Below are 23,228 nucleotides of genomic sequence, written 5' to 3'. Positions count from 1 at the left end.
ATTTTTTTTTGCTTTTGTTTCAAAATTTTTGTGTTTTTTTCTCAATTATTATTTAAATTTTATTTACAAAAACAAATTACAATATTGTTTCATAAATTATTAAATTTAAAAAATACCTAAAAACTTAAGCTAACTTTTTCTTATAAAAAAGTTCAACATTTATAGATTTTCTCATTTCAAGGGTGTTGAGTATAGGGGCAGACCATAGACCATAGATCATAGACCATAGATTGGCAATTTTGGCGGCACACACAGCTATTTTTGGTAGACTGTGGGCCAAGCCAGAATGCCCTTTCAGGGGGGGAAGCGGGTCAGTTAGACGTGTTCTTGTTGTTCTTGGCTGGACGTATTTGGAACAGCAAACAAAGTTGACGGTAAAAACCAAAAAACATATACTATATATAAATATATATGTGTGTATATATTAATGCCAACAAAAATAGCCAGCAGCTGTTGTGGCAACAAAGATGACAGCCAAAAAAATCAAGGAAAATAATTAAAAAGTGGCACGCAGCAAGCACGCCTATAATAGATACAAATGTATCTGTCGCTGTGCGTACTGAGAGCCGAGCTGAGGCTATTTTTGTGGCGCTTATTGCTGAACTTGTTTGTATTGTGTTGTGTGTTGTGTGTTGTGAGTTGTGAGTTGTTGTGGTGGTTGTTTTTGTTCTTGTTGTTGTTGTTGTTGAAGTAATTGCTGTTGTTAAACTTATTCCTCCTCATCAACGCCCACGCATTGCGGACAAACTGGTTTGCCCTCCATGGCATAAAAGGATTTGCCACGCACGGCATTCTTGCAGTCCTAGATTTTAAAATGCGAACGTAAATATTGTAGATATTTTAAAACAATTTCGGAGCTACTGCCGCAAACTGCGAAGGAGTTAATCATGAAATGACGCGTGATTTCCAAAATGTTCACCTCAGTAGACTTATCCCAAGAGCTACTAAGGATTCTATTGAGCAGGTATTCCGAAACCGCACGAAATTTCATGAAACTCCTTCGAAGTCGGGCAGCTGAGAGGCAGCATGAGAGACATGGAGTGTGGAAGGGAGGGAAACTTACCCTGCAGACGAAGCAATCGGGATGCCATTGTGAGTTCAATGCCGATATATAGTTCTCCATAATGGCCCGGTTGCAGCCATTGCACTTGGGTGCGAACATCTCAAAGTAGTCGTTGCGGCAATAGGGTTTGCCATCGCGCTCATGGAAGCCATCCTCTCCAAATTGCTGGCCACACTGAGCACAGAAGAAGTGCTCCGTATGCCAGGTCTTATCCAAAGCAGTCACGCATTTCTGCAAACAGAATTGAATATAAATTATGGGAGTTATCTGGTCGCAAGCTGTGTCCGGTTCAACCCACATCCAGAATGGCGCCATTGCAGTAGGCACAACGAGGACTGAACAGATTGTGATAGTCGGGTTCGCAGTAGGGGAAGCCTTCGCGCTCGAAGAAGTTGCGTGTGCCCAGCTCCTGGTTGCAGTGGTTGCACGTGAAATGCTCCGGATGCCAGGTCTTGCCCAGAGCGGTTATCACCTGACCCACAATGGGTTTCTCGCAGGCATTGCAGCAGCCCTTCTGAACAGTATTCACACCTTGACGACTCATATTGGCCTGTAGGTTACCAAGCATAGAATCCAACTGATCCTCGCGACTATCCTCGACTATGGTCGTCTCTTCGATCGTTTGCGTCAGATGCGATACTCCCTTGTTGGGTTTGGCGTAATCGGTGACCGTCTGATGCTGATGATGATGCAGCTGCTGTGAGGGCGCTGTCTGGTGTCCGTTCGCGTTACTATGGCCGTTGCTGCTGCTACTGGTATTGACCTACAAGAGAATTGCAAACAGAATCAGATTTAGATTTAGATTCAGAATCAGAATCAATTTAGTCCATCTTCGAGTGGGGAGACCGGGCTCTTACGTTTGTCGTCCAAAGCGTGCGATGTGCTCGGTACGACTGAATACAATTTTATGCCCGCCTTAACTGAAAAACTTTTTCGCTTGGCCCAAAAGAAAATGTTCCGAATCTTTTTCGCTGCTCGCGTTGCGCGCATTTTCAAAATAAATATTCTTTTTAAGATTTTATTGTTGTTGTTGTTGTTGTTGTTGCTGTTACTGTTGTTGTGCGTCTTCCTCTTCTTCTTCTACTACTTAAATGGGTGTGCGTGTGTGTTGCGCACGACGCTCTCATCTCTACAACATTTTAGTTGACGTAGTTTTCGTTCATTGCCAAAAATACAACAAAACTTCTGCCTCTGTCTGCGTTGGTCCAATCGTCCAATCGTCCAATCGTCCAACCGTCCAATGGCCGTCTGTTCGTCTGTCTGCCCATCTGTCTGACTGTTCGTCTCTTTTCCCTTTCTACGTTTTGGTCTTGTCTGTCTGCTTCGTTGCTTGTCGTGCAAGTTTCCATTTCAATATTTTGTTCATTCTTTCATAAAATTTTGCATTTTTCATTTATGAAAAAAACAAGAGAGCAACAACAGCAACAACAACAAAAAACAAAGTGCCTCAGCTTTGCCAAAATTCTAAACTAGACGCCTAATTGAGCGCTTTGACTGCGCGTTTGTGTCGTCTAAAAGACGCGGTACATTGCCGGTTCAGCTTCAGAGCGGGTTACGGGGCTCCATTAAAGGTTAAGGAACCACGGAATCTAAAGTATATACAAGTAGACCAGATATATACAGTTCTGTGCGGTCTCTATAGACCTCTAGACAATCAGAGGCACTAGAAATTCGATCTTTAAAGGTTGCATATAAATTTAAATTTTGTCTATATATTTGTAATAATCTCAAATAAATTTTAAGATTTTTTCAAGTACGTTAAAAACCACAGTTATTAAATAATAATGAGTCACAGAACTAAAAGTGCGACGTGAGCTAGGAAGTGCTATGTTCGATGCAGTAGACATTCAGTTTTCAGAAAATACTGAAATATATTGAATTTCTGACTAAATCAAATGTAGCTACATATATGGTAGAAGCGAGTACTGACAAATATAAATGAATATTTAACACGCTTTCTCAAATATTTTTAAAGGATTTATAAATTAATTGGGCAGTGTCCATTCAGGGTAGTCCCAGAAGAACCCGCCCTAACAATGAACACATAACAAATTTGAGAAAAATTATATTAATTCCCGCACGCAGTCCCCTTATCAAATTTAATACCCTATCTATAGTGAGACGCCTCGAGTAGCTTCAGACACTTCACATCTTCATCGTTGGAAAATCTTGGAAACGTGCTCATGTGCTTTTTATGGAAAATCTTTTACAACCGAGCCATTATTTAAAATTTGGAAAAAATGAAATAAACTATGGGGATAAATCTGACGAATTGGGTGCAGAATAGAGCAATTCCAGCATAAACTCATTGCATTTTAATGTTAAAGTGTACAACTCGGTCGGGTCTCGCATATGTACTTGTATGTGAAATGTTATGTTATAGCCTAAATCTGCATAACAATAATATAAGATTTAAAAACATTTTTAAAATGCGGCCGTTTTTTCATAATTTCATCACTTAAGCGTTGCATGATAGAATTGAAACTAATGCCTTGAAATGTTTTTATAGTATTTTTACTAATCTAGATATAATATACATATAAGTGAAATTTGTAATCTTACGGCTGAATATTTCTAATATTAACACAAGACTTTTGATGATAATGTTCAAATTAAGCTTTTGGCTTCGTTTGAAGTATTTGATTCAAATAGTTCAGAAAAATGCAGCAAAATGCAAAAATACAATTAACTTAAAGTTTAAAAAAAGACTGTCCTTCCAAGTTATGGGTGTAAAATAAATGCATTTAACGACGGGACGGGGTCACCAAAAGATTGATTTTAATTAATGTGTGCTCGATGGAGCGGAAGGAATATTTGTTGGCCTTGAGAAACTAATCCTCAAGGAGAAACGCGTCTAGGGTAATTATTTTGTAAAGAGCTAATTATAAGATTTGTCTCGGAAGTCCGCTCCTGTTTTGGAATATTCAAGCGCAGCAAATCAACCGCGCGATGCCATTGGCGTTGGCTATTTATAAACAAAGATCGGATAAGTATGCGCACCTATGTATATTATTTGTAATACATATACGAGAGTATAGTATTGTGGCGCTATAAAACTTGAGGCAAGTCGGATGGCCAACAGGATTTCCCCATAAAAAGCACATGAGCACGTTTCCAATGTTTGGCACACGCTCACAAAATCGCCGGCCGCTATGCACATTTCAAATAAGCCAAATGATTAAACAATGAAAGAGCCAACATTTCGCAGCCAAATCGAAAAATCAAAAGCCGTGAATGAAGGTAACAACTACAGGGTAAGGAAGGGGGAAGGAGGTGCGTGGAAGGGGAAGGGGAAGGAAAGGGGGATCAGGAAGAGGCTGAAGAGGAAATTTCGTTCAATGAGCGAACGTTTTAAAACGCTGCTGAATGGCTAACGAGGCGAAGGGGCAGAGGCCCAGTGGCGCTGTAAACAGACAACATATTGCCAATGAGCGGCAATGAAAAAACATAAATATATAAAATATATAATCATATATTGTATCAAAAAAAAAAAAAAAAAAAACACACACACACACACACACAGATGAAGAAGAAAAGGAGAATTGTACAAAAATAGCATGCAAAATGATTTGCAATGAAAAACTATATGTTTTGTGCTACAAACGCTGATGAAAGTGCGTGGCAAGGGGGGAGGGGGAGGTGAGGCGTGGCTGCGACTGCGGCTGGGGGCACGCTGTCCGCATCCACCATCGTGTGGGCGCCCATAAGCAGCAAAAACAAGAAGCGCCCGCATTCGTGCCGTGTGCAATATTGTTTATATATGATATTTTAGTATTTTCAATTCTTTTTCCCTCACGCTTTCCACACACACCCGCACCCACACACACACACACACACGCACATCCACAGTTGCGGGTATTTATTTGCAGCGAGGAGCAGGTGGGGAGGGAGGGGAAGCAGTCCCGAGGCGGCATCTACTTATTTCATTTCATTTCAGATTTATCATCATTGCGGCGTATCAACAAAAGTCACGGACACGCCTCAATGTGATCGCTTCGTTCGCCCCACACTTAGCAGAATTTTGAAAATTATATTAAATATAATTAACAGAAACGGCCGCCTGCTTAAATAATATAAACTCGGGCAGCATTACAGCGCGCTCCATATTTATAGAAACACACAACAAGCAGATATCATTTTTAGATAAGTATATTTTTGTTTTCCTAAATACAAGTATATCCACCTGTCTGTCTATTTGGATTGCAGTTTAAAGTTTCAGCACAACAGGACATACATATTTAAAGACTCAATTAATAACCCAATGATTATTAATTTAGGGCGCCTTTGAAGAAGGCAGCTCGTTCTGCCACAGTAACTTTTAGCTTGTCTTAGAATGCGATTAAGAGATTCTTAGGCACCCAACTCGAGACTGTCGGGGCTAAAAGGAGAAGGCTCTTCTAAGACAACTCATTGAGAAGGCGACTCAATACTTCCAGGGGTAACTGAAGTACTTCAACCCTTAGATCAAAAGAGATACATAAAAGATACACTTCGCCCCCCACCGAGAGGGAATGCATTGCCCCGCAACCTGCGTTTAATCTGGTACCTCATAGATAAAGTTGACTATCTGAGGGTGCGTTAGCTTGACGCTTTTTACTAAACATGTCGTGTTATAGTATATGCCTGTATATATATAAATATATATACAAGTACAAGTATATTAAAAAATATCTTGAATTTTTCACCTTGTTCAATGCATCAAATAGATTTGAACTATGCTGCATAAACCTCTCTGCATCTAGAACTAAAAAAGAAAAAAAAAAAGCAGATTTGTAATGACAAAAAATGCTGGCCCTTTATACAAATAGCCTACTGCCATGATAGATTAGGTAGATAAGGTAGAGATGGCTGAAGCGATATTGTTTATGAATGCTTGTCTGAAAACAATTAACCTATTTCTGCTAAATGCTGGACAGTAACAAAGAAAGTGCTCTACGCTTGTCTGCTTTTCGTCTGCAGCTTCTATAGAAATCATCATGGGATGCCAATTGTGGCGTCCTGCCTGCAATGTCCGCAAGTATCCTGACAACAACAAAGACCTTAATCTGTTTTAGTTTTAGAAGTGCTTTAGTTCTTTTTATATTCAGAGAAGCTCAGCCTGGTTCGAATACACTCATTTTTGTATATTTGACTGCATGCTAGTTGTTATCCCAAGACGAATCAATGCCCGGAAACAGTCCACATAATTAATTTAAAGCGGGAGAAGCAGCCGTAAAAGGGCAAATATATTTGAACTGCTGGCAAGGTCCTGTAAACTGTTTTCTTTATCTACACATGAATTTATTTATACAAATGTCAGCTGCGCAATCGAATCATACTCGTATTCCAGCCTTTCAATAACACATGTTAATATTCTATATACTTGAATCGTACTGTGCAGACATTCAGACAGCTTCTAAATATGTAGTTTATGATTATTCGTCAATGACATTGAATTGCAATTTGCCAACTATTGCCAAACCTTCCCTTCCTCCCAACCTTACCCCATCAGAGATACATATTTTCCACTTCATTGCAAACCGTGCTGGCCGCCGTGAAATGCCAGCAATTTTCACTTAGTTTGTGATAATTAATTAAATTTGAAAATCTACACGACAGCCTAATAATGCTAATAATTGTTTGGTATTTCATTTTGTGGATTGCAGTTAATAAGCGATATTCAAGCGACAGTGGCCCATGCTGCGTATACGTAATATTTATATATACAAGTATGTGTGTGTGTATTTGCGCTCGAATAAAAAATCACCTGACTTGAATGGGTATTTATAATATAAACATAGGGAATAAATTGTGGGGATTGCTTTAAATGCACACATAAACATTAAAATATTTAAAAAAGCATATGAGGTAAGAATTGTGTATATTCCACTGATTTTTATTTCCAGCTGAAATTCTTTCAAACAAATTCTCAATTTATAATCATGAATCACGGATCTACTTTTGTAATTCACTTCGTCTGATATGACTGACTGGTTCTGGAAGTTAATTTTTGCATTCTAGGAAAAAGATTCGATATAAGAGTATTTTTAGGAAATGAGTTTGGAAAGGACTAGAAACAAATTCGTTACATCGTCTTATTAATGGAAAAATAATGTCGATAACTCGACATTAGTTAGTACCTTTTGAAATACGAAGGAATAAATGGAAGAACTATTTAATAAGTTGAAGAACAAATTCGCAACTAATCAATCAGTTGATTTTTACGGAAATATAAATGTTGGTACGTGAGATAACAGAGTCTCAGAGTTATTCTTCAAGTGCAGAATTCTACAACAGAGAACCCGATTTGTTCATTTGAATAAGTTGTTCAAATATGTGGGGTTTTAAGGAATTATAAATGTTTCTACGTGATATAACCGAGTCTCAGATTTATCTCTCAATTGCAGAACGGAATAACAGAGTTATCTCAAAGTTGTTCCTCAATTGGGGAATTCTACCACAGAGAAACCTTTTCGTTGAGGAATCTTATGAGGATATCTGTTTAGAAGTATGTTACAGTTTTTTCATAAAGCTTCTTCCACGAATTTAAACAAGTCTTAGCAAATGTCATATTTTTTTATCACATTCTAGGTAATAGCTACTTATAAACGCTTTTTATTGGCCTCTTATTATTATAAACCTTTTGACAAACTGTGGCTGCAGGATCTCGCCTAGTTAGACTGTCCTTAACGCCAGTGTGGGAGCAGTGCTTGATTCGAAGGAAGAGGATAATGAACTTAAGCTTATTTGAATATGCACAAGAACATATAAAAATATAATCGGCCTATAAACTGCAATTGCTGGGTATTTATGGTTTATTTGTAAATTCGTTATTTTCAGAAGAATACTATAAATACATATTTGTTGGTCTGAACATGGTCTAAACTTTTCTGTTTCTTGTGTAACGACTAGAAATTATTTTTCATTTATTTTGTCCAGATGCCAAGCCAACTCTTCAGATTATCAGGAACTCTCACAACACTCCATGTAAAGTTCAAAATTTCTCATATGTCTCAATTTCGGTGAAATTTCTAATAACATTTAAAAAAAATATTACCCTTATCTGCCAAAATAGGTTCATATTATTAACATTCTTTTTTTTTAATCATTCAAATTTTTTAATGATGTTCCAATTAATGAATGTAATACGATTTCAATACTAAAATTTTTTTTGCTCTTCAAGTGAAATTCTAGTTATTCAAAGCCTAGTTCTAAAGTATGGCAAATTATTTGTATGTCTGATCAAAACTTTTTAAATTCCAAATATATATTCATAATAACTGTAGATTGTGAATAATATTTAAAATCGTTAAGCAAGCCAGTTGCTTTACATTTCCGTATACATTTTAATTAATAGGTTTTTAAAAGTTCAAAGTTAGTAGAAATTCTTATTTTCTTCCGTTTTTGTAGTCTAAATTGAACACTATTTTGCTCAGAATTTAATTTACTCGTGAAATGAAGCTGCAAACGAAATTCTCTACACCGCAGGCATTTATCTTAATATATGACACACTAACAGCTGCAGGGGCTGCCTTGACCCAATATGGAAATTGCGCTCGTAAAGAAAACAAACAGAACTGCAGACCCAAATAGCAGTATGTGCTAAAAACTTATATACGAGCAGGAATAAACATGAGGCAAGCAAGCGTGCTCGCACAACAAAGTCACGATAAAAATGCAGAAAACATCTGCCATAATATATCATCCTGTGTAGCATGTCAGAGAGATCTGAAAACAAATGCGGCTTTTCATCTAAATTATGTAAAAGATTGCCGGAATAGTTGACAGACAGACAGTTCAGTTCCTGCCAAGGCATATGGAATATATAGTAGTCCCACAATATGAACACAGATGGGCCACAAAAAAACCTTTGCTTGTCTTTATGACCAAATGTTTCGAATATTAATGAAAGCAACATTATTTTATTTATTTTCATTGCGGAAAATCTTTTTAGATTTAAAAACAAAACGGGGATTTACCAGGTTTTTAGTAGCTGTCGTAAACCTATATTTGTTTATTTGTCTTATTCAATGACTATCAGCTCAGTTTTAACAAAGAATTCTAATCGTTTTTTTCTATGCTCATATAAAACACGAATCATCTCACTAAACATCCATAGATAGGTCAAAACACTTTTTGTACTTCCAAAGAGAGTGAAGACTCATATCAAATAATAATGGCCAAAGCCAAGCAACGATCTCTATTTCTTATGGAAAATACTTTAAGGCTTAAAGGACATTTAAAACTCGAAAAAAAAAATAAATCTGAAAGAACGGATGATACCAGGAATTATGCAAACCTTTAATAAATATATAAATACCAAAGGGAGGATTGTTTTTCAGTAATTGTGGGATATTGTATAATATAATTTTTTCTTTTAATTTTTGCAATAACTCTATCCAAAGCTACCAGAATAAACAGTTTTAGTGACTCTTGGAAAAGTCAGGTCAGTTTGCTGCTTTATAATCAGAAATAGATAATGTAATCACTTCCCAGACAGTTCGTCGCCGGCTGCAACAAATTAAATTATATGTCTTAATATCTTCAACAGTTGGGGGTACGGCTCGACTTTCTAATAAATCATTCTGAACCACACGGTTGAAAAAGATGGGAAATAATTTTTTGAAGCGATGAGACAAAAATTTGTTTCACACATCCAAAATAGAATTAATTCTATTTTCACTCTATTTTCATTCGTACGGCACAGTATCGGTCCAATACAACAAAATTTATTCAATTATAATACAATATCATTTTTGGAAATAGCATTGTGCCGAACATACTGCTGAAGAAAATATACCCCTTCAGGGGACATTTCAACAGCATAATGGTGCTCAGCATAAAGCCGTTTAAGGATTGGCTTAAAAGCAAAAAAGTGAACTTGCTGGACTGGCCCGACTCGAAGGATCAGTCATGGGATTTTATTCAAATACTTGTTACAAGACTTTAGCGAAAACTTACAAAAACCCAGTACTCCAAAAAAAAACCGATTAAATTTGAAATGTATTCATTTTTATTTTGAAAGTACCTAATTTTTGTCCAAACATTTATATAGATAATAAATATTTTGCTGTACATTGAATTTGTTTTTGGATATAAATAAAAAGGAATATTCATTATTTTGTTCAGTAAAAACTAACAAAACTAGAAGTGCGCTTAATGTTTTGACCATCTGTGTATAAATGTATAGTAATAATAATACCTAATATGCTTTTAAAGGCAAATTGCTTTGTTTGTTTGTTTTTTTGGCGGTGAAGAACTGTGCAAAATCTCCAATAACATTTTTGAATACCTAGTCTAAAAATTGACCGGGCCGTCGTGTGCAATAAATCGTTAAAATTTGACAATAATTCAAGATCATAAATAAAAGCGAATGTGTTCAGTCTATAATTGAGACCATTAGACTAGAAAATTTATGCATCTAATAAAAATTTCACCTCAACTCTAATAACATGGCGCGCATGTCAAAGTCAAGAGCAGTACGAGGTCTAGGTGTGAATAGTGGAGGAGGTGGTTTGCTGGCAATTGATAGCGAAGGGCATTTGTTCTTCGGGCTTTGGTTGAGAGACATGCGTCAGTCGATTTGCGATGATAAATTTGTTTATTTAATAGTTTTTATTACCGCCAAGTTCAAAAATACAATATAATAAAACGTTGGGGCGTTTCAAGCTCCTTGCGCTAAATATAAAGCACACACTGTTTGAGGAAATGGCGTCGAAAACAGACAAAAATTATAGAAAACATGTGCAGACGTACAAGATTATGGCACATGTGATTTGTCTTGACGACAATCGAAGGAACACTCTTGGCCAGCTGCCTGTTACCCACATGGTGGACACTTTTGTAAAAGTGCAAAACAGATATGTATATACATATATACTTAGTATATTGTGCCTATGGCAATCTCATTGATATAAGTAGAATAAATGGCGGCATGCGCGTTCTCAGAATAATGTGCTTAATTAGAAAAGTGGCCGTGTTTTCAAAATTAATTGAAAATGTAAATTGTAAATTGTATTCTAAAAATCCAATTTAAAAATGTGTAACAGCAGTAGCTATGTAGAGTTAATAATATTAACTTAATATTATGAAGCCAACATCAAATGTTTCAGACAACTTAATAGATAACTCAATAGTTAGCATTTAAAATTCCAAACTATACAGATATTGATGTTAACTACAAATTTGTCTGTTCTGTCCAAATCGCAGCAATATTAGATGATTTGGTTAAAGTTAGGTAGCATCTATACTTGGTTTTAACTGATAACTATAACTGATAACGAATAGTCCTTTCAAAATCAAATCTCAACTTAATTATAAATCTTTTCTTTTATATCATCGCATTGAAATATCACTTACTTCTTGACATACATTTGAAAAATAGTTTCTTATCCTATCGTATAGCCAGGACTGGGTAGATGAAATTAGGTTCCATCAATTACAATCCCAGAATCAATAACTTAATGAATGTAAATAACCAATTTTGATATTAAATGGGGAGAAGGATAGAAATGTTTGCAATATATCGTCGAGGCATCGATTATTGTGTTTGAGAAACTTAATTTTGTAGGGAATACTGCTTATATAGTTTTGCACTCAAACTAGTGTTACAAATTTCTTCCAAAATCCAATTTTTGAATGTTACCAACTTTAAAAAAATTGAGGTGGACACGTTTTTAACTTTTATTGGGTCGGATTTCAACGAGTATTCTCAAGATTAGAAAAATCTAGGCATTCATTCAGACGGATGGACATATCTAGATTAATTTGTCTTGTTATGCTGATTAAAAGTACATATGTATATACTTCATAGAGTCAGAGATGCATCTAAAGCCTGTACCCGATGGGTATAAGCGTAACGCACAAAATATAAATATTCTTGTTCAGTATAAAGGACTTAAGAAAGTAAGTATTAGAGCTAGAATAACCACACTTGATATCCAGATTCTCCTAAGAGAATCAAATTCTTCTGCTGCTCTGTAAAATTTTGACAAATTACATTCAACTCTAAAACATAAACAAATCTGACCACAAATGTGTATAAATTATAAAGTTAATAAATGTGAAAGGCATACATTTTGTTAATAATTATGGTTGGAAATGAAATGCAGCGTCTCTGAACATTTAATTTGTTTTATGCTTTTTATTGATTATAAACTTTGCATGTCCGCAAATGTAAGATAAGATTCTTATCTTTCCAATATTTGTTAACAAAAGCGATTGATAGCCGTCTGAACTTTGCATAAAAATGTGATTGCCAGGGACGACGTTCGTTATATTTAACAGGAATGAGAAGCAATCTAAAATAGATTTTTTTTATTAAATAGGAAAGGGATTTCTGTGAATTCTATTGTTTTATACATTTCTATAGTGTTCAATAACAATTAGCTCTTATTGAATGGTAGGAATCTTGTGAATGACAGGAAAGCTGTGTTCAAAAGATCTCGAATTGCAAACGAAAGGTTTTAAAAATAGTGTAGTTTTATTTACTCTCTTATATAGACAATTACCTCGATTTAAACGAATGTTTCGATTGATACCTAAGCCATTTTGATAACTATAGCGCTGTTTTAAAGTTCCAAAATATTCCGAGCTTCAAACAATTTTAATTCCATTACATCTTTCAAGATTACTATACTCTACATAAGCCATAATGTTGTTAATAAGGGACAGTATTTCAATCAATATAGCACTGCTTAGGATAGAAGAAACCATATTTCCAATTGACTTTTGTAGACTTTGAGCGTATGTCTAAACTCCAATATTCACAATCAGATTATGATGAGAAAATACACCCTCTTTAGTTATCATTTTAAACCATCTAGCAAAAGCTATACATACATTTCTATAAGAATCTCTATACAGGCCCCACTGCCAGTTAATACAAGATAATTCTTACACATTTTCTTATCAGAAAACAAGTATATCCCATAATTCCTTTACTTCCTAGTCTGACAGCAGAGTAAATCCCTCAACAAACACCTGACACTTATTTGCTTCGACGTGGTGGACTCACCTTAAAGTCCGACAGCGAAGCCATCAAATCATCCAACTCCCTAGTGGCCTGCGACGTATAGGCCTGATGCTGAGGGGGTGCACCGAAGTTGGGCGTATATGAATCTTTTTGCTGCACAATTTTCTCCTCAATAGAGCCAACTGCAAACAGAGTGAAGATATAGAAAGATTAAGAACATTGACCGGAGATAAGTGTGTAAGTTGTGTAAATACCTGGACCATCGGGCCCTGACAGCTTCTCGGTCTTAGTTTCGCGTACGGTAATGGTAACATGACGTCCGGGTGTTGGGGATTTCTGTGCAGAGCTGTGAGCAGAGCAAATATTTAGAATTGCTGTTAAGCGCAAAACAATCGCTCACTTACCCATTGGGCACAGCATAAATGTGCGAGTTATCCATTTCGTTTAGCAAACTGTCCATTGATGGACGCTCGCCGACAGAGGCATAGCTATTATAGGTGTTATATTTCGAGTGGGGTGTGCTGTACGGCACATCAACATCAGTTGCTGAAACGAAAGGGAAAATGTGTTAATGAATTGAACTAGTTTTAATGCTTTAGGATTAAGTATCCATATTTTAAGGACCCTAACAGATTGTTTTTGAATTTTCTTTAAACGATATTTTTACGGGCTGTGCTTCTTGCTTTTTTTTTATCAAAATAGTTAACAAGTTTTTCTTAATTGTTTCAAAAAAAGGTAATATTTTAATAGGATTATGTGTGAGCAAAATTTATAGCTTATAGTCTTACGTTCTTTTTGGATTAAATATTATAAAAAATTTGGTAAAATTTGTTAAAGAATGCTGTGAATTAATATAATCTTATTACAATATGCATAAGCAAAGAAACTAACAAAAAATGAATGCCTTAAAAACAATTTAAGAATTATAGAAAACAATAATCTATTATACCATATAATCTTTTTTAAGAAGTAGAAGTACTTATTTAAAAAGTTTTATATAGCAAGGCCCTAAGGCCCGCACTCTTGTTTTCGGTATTTCTAATTATCGTTTCCCAAAAGGTATTAACGCGATCCATTTCAATCCAAACCCTACCAAATTTTTTACTACAAACGATTTGGCTTCTCAAAGTTGTAAAGCTACACCGTAATCCCTAATTTTTGCATTAATATGTAGTACATCTTTAAACCCTTTGGTTAAAGGGGTATAAAAAAAGAGATTCCTTAAAAAATCAATTAAAAGTCTCTGAAACATAACTTCAGAAAGTCTAAAATGGTATTCTTTTCCCCGTACTTGTTATAAAAGTATATTGTTTATGTGGTTTATAAACCTTCAAAAAATATTGAATTGACTAAGAAGTTTTTAGCTTCATTGAAATTATAATTTCAAAATCGAATGACCCATTTGAAAAAGTTACAAACAAATAATCTTAAAGTACATGTATTATGTAATACTTCTAAAGCTATGAAAATATATTTTATGCAATCAACAGAGGAAAGCATATTCAAGGAAATCGCCATTTCCATTTAAATTATATTTTTGTTGTATTATATGTTTTTTCTATATGTATTATCTAACTCGCAATTTCTTGCCTTTAGTTATTTTTAAATTATAATCTTTCTCAATAAGTAAATTTCGTAAATTAGATACACCGTTTCGCTAGAGCTTACCATTCTTTTCCACACCATTGTTGTAGCGCGCATTCTGCAAGTCCTGCAGCAAGTCCTCGAGCTCGGATAATCCCGAGTTACCTTGGCCGTTGTTATATGCCGGGGCTTTGCGCGGCAGTGAACCGGCGCTTTGATTCTGATAGGTATTGTTTTGACTAGGGCCAATTAAGTCAGCAGTGGGGGAGCGCGTCTCCACGCTATAATGCTCCTGATACTATTCAAATTGAAATGTAAAGAAATTAGTATTTATAGATGACTATTGAATTAATGCGGACTCACCAGCTGTGGCTGCGGTTTGCCTCTCAAGCTACCGTAACCGGGCGTACTGTCCACAAAGTTCTGTGATTGCTGATGTTGTTGATGTTGGTGTTGTTGGTGTTGTTGTTGGGGCAAATGTTTGGACTGCACGGTGCCATATTGGGGCTGATGTTGCTGCTGTCCCGGCACACTGTTCTGCAAATCGGCTAGCAATGCATCTGCAAGTATATTAAAATTGGAAATCAAAGTTATATTTATTTCCTTATACGATTATACGAGTATCTATATCTTGGACATAGGTATTCAGCACCTAAATTGTCATAGTCGCCCGACTTGGCCATGATACCCGCCCTATTAATCTAAATTTTGAATAAAATTCTCTTTGAATGCAAACAATTCTGACGCATAGCCCGATGATAACTGCCGACGACATTACTCTTACTTGGCTCATAGCGGCACTTTTTCGTGCCATGGCTGCAGATAAGGCTAACTTTTCACAACTTTTGTTTGCTCTTATCAGACAGAGACACACGATATGACGTGAAGACACATTCTGCAGTGGTTGTTGTCATAACTGATATTCTTTTGGGTTAGTGTAATGGCTGGGAACACTTCGGGGCAAGTCCGAGCTAAAATCTGAATATTAATTCAGAAGGGATTGAAAGCGAGTCAACATTGGTTCGGAACTGCTGCAGGAGAATGCGTAAGATTTCTAAACAGAAGATGGCAAGTCTTGAGTCTTGTATATAAGAATTTAGAGGTGGCTAGATTTATATTAAAACAAATAGTCTCCTCTATGGGGGCTATGGGGAGAATTAGCTAAAATTGTAATAATCAATATATATTTAGGAATGATTCCCTTGCAGGTCAACTCGGGATCGGCACAAGTGCAAAAGATTCTGTTAAAATTTAAAGCCGCAGCTAGGAAGACTCAATGAAGAATATAAAAACTTAGAGTTGTCAACATTTGTATAATTGAAGATAAAAAGAAGGAGTAGTAGATGGTAATTTACATTTCTGATATATATGTAATATGTAATAATCGATATATTACTTTCACGCTATTCAATAATTTGAGTTTGCTCATATTGTGAAAGTGATTTAATTGGTAAGACTTAGTTCATATGCTCAACTACGAAACCTAAGTTATCGATATGTTTTCATATTCTTTCTTTTCGTTGCTGTGAAGCAGTTAAGTGAAAATTAGTCTGATATTTTACGAGTCTACCAATTAAAGTGAATGTTAAATTTGGGATATTAAAAGAGATACTGTATAGATAGTTAGCTTATTAAAAAGGTTATATCCGTGATATATTTTTAAATCGTCATTACTGACAAGGCAAATTTTATATTTCATAACATTTCTTTATCAATGTTGCGAATTTTTATGAATATCTACAATTCCAGAAGAATATCTACAATTCCAGTACAGCTAAAAAGATAAATCATATATGAGGCATTTCTTTTCAAACTTTAAACTATTTTCAGGAATTATTACTACCTGTATATTAAAATATCAATTGCCACTTTATTCAAATGTCTAATTTAGTAGCTATTTACGAATGTGTCTATATTTAGAAGTGAATTCATAGATTGCTTTAAAGCATCAGATGTGCAGCCATATTTTACACATTTTTTATTTCAAGATCATTGAAAATGGATTTTTCTAAGCTTACTGTACTATATACATGCTCGGATTATAATACTGTATTATATCATTAAACAGCTAAGTATATTTCGACGAGCTCAATGGCTTTCGAAGTTGAAGCTTAAAGATTACAAGTTTTGTCCTTAGCTTGTGAACTTTTGGAAGCTTGTGTAGCTAACCTTGACCCTGGTCCATAAAGCTTATCAATATTTATCTATTTTCAGTGTTTTTCAATCGGTTCATTAGTTGTCGTTTCAAACACACCACCCCAACATTTTCAGACTTACCCAAACGTCTTTCGAACTCGCCCACTTTAAAACAATCGTTGAGTGGCGAACTGTGAAACGATGATGATATCAGTTTTGAAGACATCTCTTGCTATATACACAAATATGGCCAAAATCGAAGTCGACGTTGAGGTATGGACGGTTCAATGTTCTTGTTGCTCGTTGTTGTTTCTAAGCAGAGCACCTTTACGCCTCTTTTACTTTATTAGTTGCTAAACGACAGCGACAACTAAATAAGTAACGACTTTTTAAATACCAATCAGCAACAGCAATAGCAACAACTCAACCGACAACCGACTGTCCAGCAAATCAGTTTAGAAATGTGACCAAATTAAAGCAAAAGCCGTTGCATGAAAACTCAATCGATATGGGGCTACCCAAAAAGTGTTTATGACACCCACACTTCCCCAACTCTGGGACCAAAGTGGCAACCACTATGAGCGGCAACGACCGTCCATTGACAACAACAACAACTACGATGACGACGACTACACACTAAAATCGGCGTTTGTATAGTACATTTCGTGGGACGAACTAGTCGAACTAGTCAAAAAAACAAAAAACAAGCAGAGAAATAAATTCGCGCGAAGGCATGAAATATCACATATATGTACGTATGTATGCCACACCGTTTTATATATTTGATCAAATTTTATGTTGTTTGTATTCTTTTGGGACCACAATTTGGCTAAAAGCAACAAAGTGGCAGGCAAGGTCGGATTGGATAAGTCAGAAGGCAAGCCAAGTAACCAGAACGTTTGTTTGAACACTAAATGGCCGAATGGCATGCAAATATTGACTGGAAGCTCAGAAGGAAAGGGTGCGGTTTGACAGGCAAAACAATTGACACATATATATAGTTGATATATAGATATAATTTTCTACATATCGGAAATAATAATAAAGTCGTTGAGGGACAACTTAAATTGATTTCTTCGTAAATAACTGGGACGGTAAAAATAGTTGCGGTTTGATATAAATAGAATTTAGTTATATAGTACAAAGTGTTTCAGAACTATTTGGTGGTCGATTGTTGTGGAAAACATGATTATTACTAAACTTCTTTCAATCTCTTATTCTTTTTAAAAATGAGAAAATATTGATATTCACCAGCTTGGAATAATTCAGTGAGACATTTCGTATGTAATGATTGAAAACTATTTTAAGACTATGGAGGATTTCCAAAACCAAATTTAAATAATTTAAGGACTATGCTATCAATAATTAGTTCTGGCTTCTTAAATTGTCTAAATTTTATTGATAGTTTTATTAAGTCTTAATCTGGCGTTTTATTTTCATGAATGGGTCATTCAAATAAATAGTATTTTGATCTTGTCCATCCCTCGTTAATTCAATATTATATTATATTAATTCAATTATTAAATAGTAAATAATGATAACACATTCCGATAACTAGAAAACCTACTATTAATGCAATGAAATGTAAGCAAATGCAGTTTTTCAATACCAAACTGAAAAACCGTTAAAGACGTTACATTCTCTGAAAAGGGGCCATTGATGTTTTTCATAATCAATGAAAAACTTTTTAAATTGTCTAAATATCATCGAAAAAGGATGAGCTGTCATCTACATGGAAGAATTTTATTCTTGAATGCCCTTTTCTAAATAATATTTAATATGTTGGTTGCAGGACGCCTTCGAAAAATTTAAAGAATGGTGAGACATTCAGGATATTTAAAAACTCCCTATTTATGCAAGTAAGTAATGTATTGCTAATGATTTTTTAAGAATAACTAATGTTGTTGATGCGGTTTTGATTCCATTCTTTTAAAAATGAAAATATTCGTCTAACATTCTTAATATTAAATTTAAAATGCCAAATACAGCTTCAGTAATAGGTAACTTTTTTTTGGCTATTACAAGCGATCACTATTATAGAATTAGGAATCGAGGAATGTAAAAAATGGCAGCAAGCTAATTTATGCAAGGACTGGCCTCACTGTAATTAAAATATACATCTGTAAAATTATCAGAAATGATCAGTTTTCCCCCTTGGCCCCTTATTAACTTGATTACAATCATATCCACAACTACAAGTCAAACAAACTATTTTTATCGATTCCTAGTGTTCTCCCCCCACAATCTAAAGTATTTGACCACCACTGGCGCGCTAAATACGAATAAACAATGTCCAACAAAAAGATGATAAGCAGTGATTAGCACATCCGAGAATACAAGTACAACTCACGGACCAGACAGCAGGAATCAATGAAAACGAAACATAAAAAAATAAATAAAAAACAAAAACAAAAATGTTCAAACAGAAATATTCGTTCTTTGATTTTTCGCTGCGATGAAAGCGCGAAAAGTTCAAATGTTTGTTGGTGGCCCGCCAAGACACCTGTAACTGGGCCAATGCCAAGAGAGTGATTAAGAGATGGTGAGATAGTGTGAGAGAAAGAGTGAGAGTGCGGCAGAGAAAGAAATAGAGTCGCAATATAAAATGTTGAGTGAAAATTGTATGAGTTATATAAAAAGTTGCTTAGGGAAAATTTATTAAGGTGTGACGCGCTTTTTGGCAGCAAATTATGGTCAGTGGGAAACAGCAACAAATGGCCAAAAGCACATTCATATATAGTATGTGTATATGGGTGTATATATTTGGTTGTATGTATATATGTATATTTAGGTATATTATAGTTGCGCTAAATTTAAAAACGTTTTTCAATATGGAAAATATCGAAGGCGTACATATGTATGTATATAGCAGCAAAACAAACGGCAATTTATTTCGCAATGTGTTTAAAAATAAACATAGCCAGATATTCGAATAGGGCGGCTGGGCATTGTGAGAACATGTGGTTGTTCTGGAGCATCGCCACAACTGGAGAGATGTGGCAGACACACTGTACAGACGAGACAACTGCCATATGGTCGTCACATTGTCTTAAAATAGGACCAGTGTGCAGCAAAAGCAATTGCTCTTTACACCACCCGATCGAAGAAGAGCCCCAGCAGGGTTATCAAAACGTTGCGCTTCAGTGGGTCAACGCCAAGACTGTGAGACAATTCAGAAGAATTATGACTACATGGGCTGGGAGTTGGCAAAACTTGTCGGAAATTTAAATGACAAGTTTGTTTTTCTTTCGATCTGAACAGCGTAACGGAAATAAATTTCATGTGCAAGGCGAGTCAAGACACATTGGGGGGCAGATTTCAAAGTGATTTTGATGTGGGTGGGTGACTATATCTATCTAACGCAGCCATCACAACTGAGGAGGTTAAGCCTCGGGGCGACACGCGACAAGACTTGGAAGATGTTGAGTGGTTTTTAGATGTCATCTTCTACGGATTATGCGACAGATTTAGCAGAAAGGTGGAGCTTGTGAAGTGTGTTTTGTAATAAAATTAAATAAATATAAACAAGTAGTAATACAAAGAATAAAAAGTTGAATTTTGAAATGTTTGAAGGCCATTTTAAGTAATAATAAAGCAAGAGACCTCTTGCACATTACTTTCTAGACAACCCAATGGTTACTTGTGAAATGTGTGTGTTTTTTTTTTAAATAAACCCCTACAGGACGTACGAGTATAAAATATTTGTTAACACGTTTTTGCGATAATTTTGAGTGCCCAGTTATTTCTAAAGTTTTGGAGATCTGTTCTAAAAAAATAAAAAAGATCTTAAGATAAAGACTGTAGGCTTACTGTCCTTTAGAGATAATTAAAGGTTGATGATTGCTTTACAAAATACCAAGTTGACAAAACAACAATAGGTATTGGAAACTGCTGTGCTGAAATACAACCCGATATTTAATGACAATTATAATTCCAACGAATAAATTTTCATCAGGCATTAAATTCTCGTGAATCTAGATAAAGAAAAAATTGCATTGAATTGAATCTACAAACAATACCTATTCTTGTATGCTATTCCTAAATTCCTCTAAATAGCTTCTTTTCTAAATATGTTCGCATTTCTTCGCCCAAATCCACGTTCTAATCGTTAAGGACCGCCTGGCTCGATAAAGTAGAAGATCCTATCTATAGAAAAAAGCACCAGCAACGTTTTTCATTTCCCAGAAAACTGCATTAGCGCCCCAGCGTACCAATAAAAATCCATTAAAAACCCATCAAGCGGCAAACGACAAAATGCAGCAAACAACTTTAAGCCATTCGATAAAATTTTGAACTGCTGCGTTAATTGAAACGCAATTAAAAACAATTAAATGCCGCGCCATAAATGATGAGAGTCCACAACTTTAGCCGATGCAGTTAAACAGAGAGATAGAGAGGGAATGAGATGGAGAAAAAGAAGTTATAGCTTCAGTTCAGTTTGGCAGCTCTGTAAACAGTGTTGCCAACATAGCCATTTTCCCGCCAGCTCTGGAATTTTGAAAATACAGAGTAAACGTAAAATTTTTAAATTGCGGTTTCCCAATTGCTTCATTCTGAGACACTACATGGAATAATAGCCTATCCCTAAGGGAAGTGAACATGGTAGCACCCAAAGGCAAAAGTAGGCATTGATGTAACTGTCATTTAAATAATTCTTCAATCGAACTTTTATTAACAACCCTATTTGCGAACGATATGTTATATAATTGTTGGGGTCGTAGAATACATGTTTAAAAATAAATATAAAATGCTTCATTAAAAGCTGCTATTCGCCTCTCTCATCAATCTAATTCCTTTTTAAGTAAGATAATAATGAACAATCATTTCTTTCCATTATTGTAACTTGCTTAAATATTTTTAGCTTGTTTTAATGCAGATCTAGCTTTTCCTGACACATAAAAATTGGCAACACTGCTGGCCAGCTGTTGAAATGCAACGGCGCTTGCACAATACACACATCCATAGCCACACATATATAGAAGAGTGACAGTAGAGCGTGTGCAAGGCAGAGAGGGCAAGAGCGTGGGTGCGAAGCAAACGACAATATTTTAAGCGTAGAGCAGGTCAAGCAGCACGCGCATGGTCAGTTGTTGTTGCTGTTGCGAAGTTTTGTTTTAGCTGCTGTTGTTGTTGTTGTTGTTATTATTTTTGTTGTGCGCATGACAATTGCTCTTTTCAATTATTGCTGTTGTTGCTTCTTCTTGTTCACAATTGTTGTTGACATTGTTGCTTTTTTGCTCGCTGTGACACTTTCATTTTCAATTACATATTGTTGTTATTTTTCAGCATGTTTTATGCTAGTGTTTAGGTGTTAATGTTTAGGTGTTAATGTTTTTGTTGTTTTGATCAAATTTTTGTTGGCTTTTTATCAGCTAGACCAAAATACACACAAACACGTACACAAACCAAAAATTATTATTTTGGCTCACACACACACACACTCAAACAGTATAACAAGTAAACGGGCTGCTTGTTTGTTTTTCTGCGTTTTCAACAAATTTTTCACACACGTCGAACACAGCCACAGCAACAGCACCAAAACTGTTATTTTCGCTCGGCAAAATCTCAAAAGCAACTGAACGAGACGCCAGCTGGTCAATTTTGTTGAAGCTGTAGCTGCAGCGCGTCGCGTAGCGTCGCGGCCCAAGCAGCATAGATACTCAAAACAGATTTTGAGAGCAAAGGCACAGGCAACACGCTCAATATGTTTGAGTGACTGCTGAGATGATTTTGTCGTGTCGTTGTTACTGCGGCTCACTAATTACAGCACTCTTACATTAAGGGTATTCCTGAACACAGTTGTTCTACGCAATCAAAAAGGACTGATCTGTCATCTGCTTAAGTTTTTACTTTTACTTTAAACAAAATCGAAAGGGCAACTAATTGGCATACATATTTACATATGTACTTGCAATGCGAAAAATTAAATACGAAAACTGTTAAATACATAATGTTGGCATTTGTCGCCTGCTGCTTTCGTTGCGTTGGCGTCTGACACTGAAAAGGCGCCCCCAATGACTAGAACAGCAACAACAAATCATCAGAAGCAGCAGCAATACGGCTGATGAATCACTTGACTTTGACTAAACTAAAATTAGTGTTAAAAGAACAACAACAAATGGCAACAAATTAAAAGTGTTTGCTCTGTGGTTTTCTAGTATTAATTTGACAGCACGATGACTGAATTGTAGTTTTTTTCGGTGCACTTTTTCTTCGCCTTTTTGAGTGATTTTATAATTGAATGCTCAGAGTGCGTGTCTGTTAAAAGTTCAGAGGTTAAGTAATACGTTTAATTGATGTAAATATGTACATATGTATATGCGTCGCAAGTGGCAAGGCTAGTCGAGAGTAAACATTATAGTGTGTATTGTATTACTTCATTCATAGATAACGCAGATACTATGCATTCCTGTATGATATAAACAAACTTCACAACAGGTGGTCGCGCTGTTAACAAACGCCGAAATATTTAGAACTGGTTCTACAGTTTAA

General features: G+C 35.6%; 1 protein-coding gene across 6 annotated transcripts in view; it reads right to left on the bottom strand.

Annotated features, from left to right (window-relative positions):
* LOC115626213 (leupaxin) overlaps nucleotides 1-23,228 on the bottom strand; it is a 56,211-nt gene that overhangs the window by 6,189 nt on the left and 26,794 nt on the right. For 3 of the 6 annotated variants that reach the window (XM_030521507.1, XM_030521505.1, XM_030521508.1), the window contains exons 2-8: nucleotides 14,964-15,160; nucleotides 14,685-14,898; nucleotides 13,421-13,562; nucleotides 13,271-13,362; nucleotides 13,059-13,198; nucleotides 1,362-1,826; nucleotides 1,064-1,294 (exon numbers count right to left, since the gene is read on the bottom strand). In XM_030521507.1, the coding sequence (XP_030377367.1) occupies nucleotides 1,064-1,294; nucleotides 1,362-1,826; nucleotides 13,059-13,198; nucleotides 13,271-13,362; nucleotides 13,421-13,562; nucleotides 14,685-14,898; nucleotides 14,964-15,160 (1,481 nt within the window). Of the gene's footprint in view, nucleotides 1-48; nucleotides 803-1,063; nucleotides 1,295-1,361; nucleotides 1,827-13,058; nucleotides 13,199-13,270; nucleotides 13,363-13,420; nucleotides 13,563-14,684; nucleotides 14,899-14,963; nucleotides 15,161-15,252; nucleotides 15,299-16,877; nucleotides 17,091-23,228 lie in introns of those variants that run through there. The other 3 variants (XM_030521509.1, XM_030521504.1, XM_030521506.1) reach the window with 3 other exon arrangements.

The sequence above is a fragment of the Scaptodrosophila lebanonensis genome, unplaced genomic scaffold (genome assembly GCF_003285725.1).
Source record: "Scaptodrosophila lebanonensis strain 11010-0011.00,11010-0021.00 unplaced genomic scaffold, SlebRS2 tig00000080-arrow-pilon, whole genome shotgun sequence".
Taxonomy (NCBI): Eukaryota; Metazoa; Arthropoda; class Insecta; order Diptera; family Drosophilidae; genus Scaptodrosophila; species Scaptodrosophila lebanonensis.
This window is presented reverse-complemented; position numbering and strand designations above follow the sequence as displayed.